Consider the following 5,222-nt stretch of genomic DNA (forward strand, 5'->3'; position numbering starts at 1 on the left):
AAAGCATCATTGAGTGTATTCATTATAGTTCATCTCCCAGGTGTTTTTGTTTGAAAGCATCACCTGTTAGCTTCTCCTGGGCCTCCTTCATCCCTTGGACAACTGAAAGATTAGACAGAGAGACAGCAACTATTAATCTCAAGATGAAAACATCAAGGTGTCCTGGTAATTAAAGTGTTTTAAAATAACACAGTTATAGAATGTAGAACTACAAATTAATCTGTGGGGAAAAAAACAGTCCTGTGCCCTTCTCCCAACTATTTGTAGCTGGATCATGTGAATTGCATGATTTTCCATGCCACAAATGGAGACAACGTTTAGGTCCTATAGACATTATAGTAGGTATTAAGGTGAATCATGATTCCTCAAGGCATAAGAGAGCCGCTCAACTCATGTTGTATCTAACAGCTCCTAGTTACGCTGTAAAGTATCATCATTTTTCTCCACTCACAAGTGAAGGTGTGTCCTTCACTCAGGACACATCTAGAGTTTCATGTCACCAAAAATGCACCTCAAACTACTTTGCACATACCTTGATCAGCATTGGTATAGAAATACTTGTAGCTGGGGTTTCCTTTCTCATTTATGATTTCTGGGTGGACTTTTCCACTGGGGTCTATGAAACAAGAAATCAAACCAGAAATTTAGGTGGTAACAATAAGAACACAGTCCTGTGAGTGGATACAACAGCTGTGGACTCCCTACCCATGAAAAGGATTCTAGGAATGTAACCTCCATCAGGACTGAAGGCTTCATCCTTTGGCTCTTCATCATCCTACCAAAGCAAGACAGAAGAGAGGAACATATTAGCAAGGTATCTAACAAAACACAGTACACCCATTTTAAAGAAACAAGCTATTGCCTTCAGATTCCATTTATCCAGAGTAATTTACATCTTGAACAGACACTAGGTAACTGCGGTATCTTCCAGTCTCAAAGGAAAGAAAGTTATATTTACCTAAACAAGTACCATTTGTGAAAATAGTAGTATTTTTTTCTGTTCTGTCTATTTGCATTAAACGCTCCACTTTGGTGTAGGAGTGTTTGGTATGTCATGACAGAATGAATATAAATTCCTTTATTGCAGCAACAGAATGACACAAGGTACAAATTGTTAAAGAGACAATGGCAGAGAGCCAGGTTCATAAACACAATTAAAATAACCAAACTGAAGAAAATTATTTTTAGAACAATCAGCTATATCAATCAATCCTGAATACCTATTCAGGAGTGCACAATTTAGGATGTACACAAACCAGGATACAACCAGTTAAGTAGGATTCCAAATGCTTAATTACTAGGCAGTATCATGAACACAAATCAGAGGGCAGCCTACCTCAAGGTTGACCATAACAAAATTATGGGCAAGTTCAGAGATCTCCTTGGATTCAGCAAACTTTGGCTTTAAAGCTAATTAAGGGGGGAGGGAAAAAAAGAAAAATAAGAGATGCATAAAGACAGTGGAAAAGATTTCAGGTTTTCAGGTCAGCATCAAAATCGCAACTTCATTCCTCCCTCTGGAGAGCTGGTACTTTTCAATAAGCAGTAAGTGGAGTATGAATGGTATGAAACCATTCAAGCCAGGCTCAGAACAGCAGGTAACTGAAGTAATTTTTGGTGGGCAGCCATATGATGAAGCCTGGCCAACAGACATACGTGGTCATATTTGAACCAATGGAACAGAAGCAAAAAGCTTGCTGTAAACCACCCGTTCTCACTCAACCAGTTCATCCTTTAAGCTTAGCCATTATGCCCAGCTTGTTTGTTTGTGATACCGAAAGACACAAAGCCTCACCTTCGAAGCGCCACCAGCTGAAAGTAAAGCAATTTACACTTAGTTCTTGAAGATCATTCATTCTGTTCCATTTTTTATAGCAAAGTACAGGAGAACTTGCAGCCACTACAGAAGTGCAGCATTACAGCTGTTAGTTTACTGGCATTTAGGCCTGGCTGGCTTTTGGCAGTGCTAACAGGTAAAGTGGTGCAATATTATACTGCTCTAAATGAAATACAAATACCGTTAGCTACATTTTGAATGTGAAGTTCATGTTTCTTGTGGTTTCGTGATCTGTATACAAAAGTTCATTAGAAATTGCAGCGAGCTGTAGTATTAAATACACTTACCTTTGCATGCGCCACACCAAGACTTGTGGATGATAACCATAAGAGGCAAACCACTAAAAACAAACAAACAAACAAACAAACAAACAAAAGAAAATTGTCAAATAAAGCTTACAGAAACCAAATTCTGTTATATGTACATTTTAACAGTCAAGACTTCTAAACAGTCTAAATGTAACGGAAAATAAGAGAGATGTAAACAGATTCTGCTGCGTTTTAAGGTTGTCCTGCAAAAAGTTTTCCCAATCTTAAAACATGTATAGTAATAATTTATTGTAACTGCCAGCCAATAACTGCTCTTGTAGACAAGAACTCTCTTTGGTAGGTTTGCTCTTATTAGTTGAGATCTGCTCAGATACACAACTGGTCATGCTTTTTTTTACTGGAAGCGGTTAGTGACACCAGCTGCTTGAGAGATCTCAAGGTGGATTTTTGTGGCTGCTTCAGGCCATCCAGTGGATGAGTCATACATCCACTCCTCTCCCCCGGTCTGTACGCTTCAGTCCCCTCCTGTGACTAAGACCCTCCATCGAGCAATAATCACACCCAGTAACCTAGCAAACCCTCTGGCTGTCGGGCTACTTTCCTACGTGTTGCTATGCTGAAACAAACCTGTGGCAAATGTGACAAGTGCCAGGACTGAGGAGGAGGGGGGGACTGCATGGAACCGCAGCCTAAATAAAGTGCAATGCAAAAGGACCAGTTATTCTTTATTATTCTCCCCTCCCAAATAATTCACTTGACCTTTACTACCTATGCTACCCAAAGGCTAAGTTTCCATCTCCCTGAGATATGTTTTATCTAATCCTGTTGTTCAAAAATCCCTTTAGCATTTTACCTTCTGGCAAAGTCAAGCTTACCAAGTTCAATTTTTCTAAGCTTCTTTATGAAATATTCAGGCTGCATTATGCACACTACTGTGATTAGACAAAGAGGCCTTAAAGACACTACAAATTTCACACATTTCCTGTTGTTAGTGCTGGTGATCCAATTAATCCATCACTTCACTGCTCCTGACTATTCTGCACCAGTTTTACCTTTCTAACAAGAAAGACAATACAACTACAGGTGACTTTTATTGCTATTGCACACATCCAGGTAGTACAACGCTTACCTCCACACTTGCTGTGTGCAGAAGTCCTTACTAACACTTTCATTGTTTCTACCATCCAACAGTTGAACTGGTGAAAGCTGACCAGGGCAATAAACTAAGAAAGACTAAGAACAAGAATTGGGTATCTCATCCCTTTTTTCTTACCAATAAACCCCTTACGCTATGGAAGAGTATCCAAGGGGAGCTGGTAATAATGATATAGCTTCCCAAACAGTAAGAACAGCCTAAAACTAGGTGAAGGAAAAGAAGGAATCCACAGACACAGAGAATATACTATATGGATACTTCTTTCAGGATATGCCAAGAAAAGCCAAGTTTAAACTTTCTGCTATTGTAAACTCTGTTACCATTTTGGGGGTTAAAAATATAAGTGAAAGTCTCACCAGCAGAGAAATTACAAACACCTTTGCACATGACAGCAACTAAATAAATTACTAGCAGAACTGAAGTACAAGTTTTTCTTTAGCTATAGCTAGCTATGAAAGGAAATATCTACATAGCAGCATTCAGTTATGGCCTTCAGAACCAGGAAACGGTGGAGAGGAAGCAATTAACATTTAGAGCAGTTCAAACACAAGTCCACCATTTATAACTAACCAATATGTTATCATCTTTACATAGGACATTGTTTGCAGTAAGGAGCAAGAATACACGTAAAGCTTGTATTGCATCAGTGTCCTCTCCATGATGATGAAAAAATAGTTTTTTTCCCATTGTTTCCATATAGTCCAACACAATTTTGCCTCTTTCTTGAGGAGAGGCCGATTTAAGTCTGGAAAATACACATTGTTCTTATCATCGAGGATCAGTGCTTCACATCACAAGACTTCAATCATCTGGTAATCGGTATTGCAACATACTTTTTTTTTTAAAGTTAAAGAGAGATTTTCAAAGCAGATTTTAAATGGAAGTGCCCACAGTCCTGAAATACCAACTCTTAGCCAGTGAGAACTCACAGAAGTTTTAGAGATAATGAATGTATTGTCTCAGCTTTATTCTCTTTACTTTGACTGGGAAAATATACCTATTCACATCAAAACATTTTTTGTAGTCATTTCTCAGTTCTGCAATGCGCCAGTCCACCTAGCAGCTGGTATGTCATATATACAGCCACTGTAACTGAACTAACCCTTCCTGCCCCACTTCACCATTTCCTCCCAGGTAGCACTACACATACAATTAAAACCAAAACCCACAATTTATTAAAATGAAAGATGAAGCACCCACCAGAGTGAAAAAAGTTTATATAAGCTATATACATGGTATAGCAAAAACTGAAATTAGTTGAAACTAAGCACAAAACTAAGTTACCATCACAGCTGGTACAGACTTATGGGGAAGTTTCACCCACAACAGACACTGTCATTTTAGCTCATTTTTCCTATGAGAGCACTCATTCTTAAAACAATTAGTGTACTTAAAGGCATTTAATGATGACCTTGCAGAGAAAAGGCATAGCAAATTATTTCAGTAAAATCGTCCTGCAGGTAAATTAACACTTTACTCCATTTAAGGCACACATTTTATTGTTAAATCTGAAACAGAGAGGCTTGAGTTTGCTAAGCCAGCACCCTTCTGTTGCGCAGTTTGCAAATCTATCTCTAGGGTTCAGTAGGAATTTTTTAAACAGTTACATCCTAAAAATACAGCCTGTTCCAGTTCTTCTGCAGTTTGTCATTATCTGGAGACAGCCTTGGAAAAACAATCTTCTTATTCAAGACATACACATGCCAATGCGGAGGGGAAAAGTTTTCCCTATGGTCACCTTTTTAGGCTTTCGGATTAAGACACTATTTGATTAGCGGGGTTTATGTGAAGGAGACTTCACTTGCTTGGGGATGCAACCGTAGCTCTCCCTTTTGAAAGATGCAAGTGGGGAAAATGCAAGGGGGTGGGGAAAACAGCATCCCTACAGATCTTCTTAGCAATACAGCTTGCCCAGCTGCTGCAGGGACATGGCATCCATCTTCCCAGAGCTGTTGTTGCC

The 5,222-nt window shown here is 39.0% G+C and overlaps 1 protein-coding gene across 1 annotated transcript; it reads right to left on the bottom strand.

Annotated features, from left to right (window-relative positions):
- Nucleotides 1–2,173, bottom strand: TXNDC12 (thioredoxin domain containing 12 (endoplasmic reticulum)). Its single transcript, XM_010283917.1, has 5 exons — nt 2,125–2,173; nt 1,337–1,410; nt 706–775; nt 533–616; nt 1–102 (listed from the first exon to the last, which is right to left on the bottom strand). Exons 1-5 carry the CDS (start codon nt 2,162–2,164, stop codon nt 23–25), a joined length of 348 nt encoding a protein of 115 aa, XP_010282219.1. The 5' UTR covers nt 2,165–2,173; the 3' UTR covers nt 1–22.
- Nucleotides 2,174–5,222: the final 3,049 nt, after the last annotated feature.

This window comes from Phaethon lepturus, unplaced genomic scaffold (genome assembly GCF_000687285.1).
Source record: "Phaethon lepturus isolate BGI_N335 unplaced genomic scaffold, ASM68728v1 Scaffold57463, whole genome shotgun sequence".
Lineage (NCBI taxonomy): Eukaryota > Metazoa > Chordata > Aves > Phaethontiformes > Phaethontidae > Phaethon > Phaethon lepturus.

Excerpts from the sequence above, each read along its gene's own strand:
- TXNDC12 (XM_010283917.1), bottom strand. The coding sequence starts at position 2,164 with ATGGTTATCATCCACAAGTCTTGGTGTGGCGCATGCAAAG. Across the intron at positions 1,411-2,124 it reads TTGGTGTGGCGCATGCAAAG|CTTTAAAGCCAAAGTTTGCT; the intron begins GTAAGTGTATTT and ends CCCCTTAATTAG. Across the intron at positions 776-1,336 it reads TTGTTATGGTCAACCTTGAG|GATGATGAAGAGCCAAAGGA; the intron begins GTAGGCTGCCCT and ends TTGCTTTGGTAG.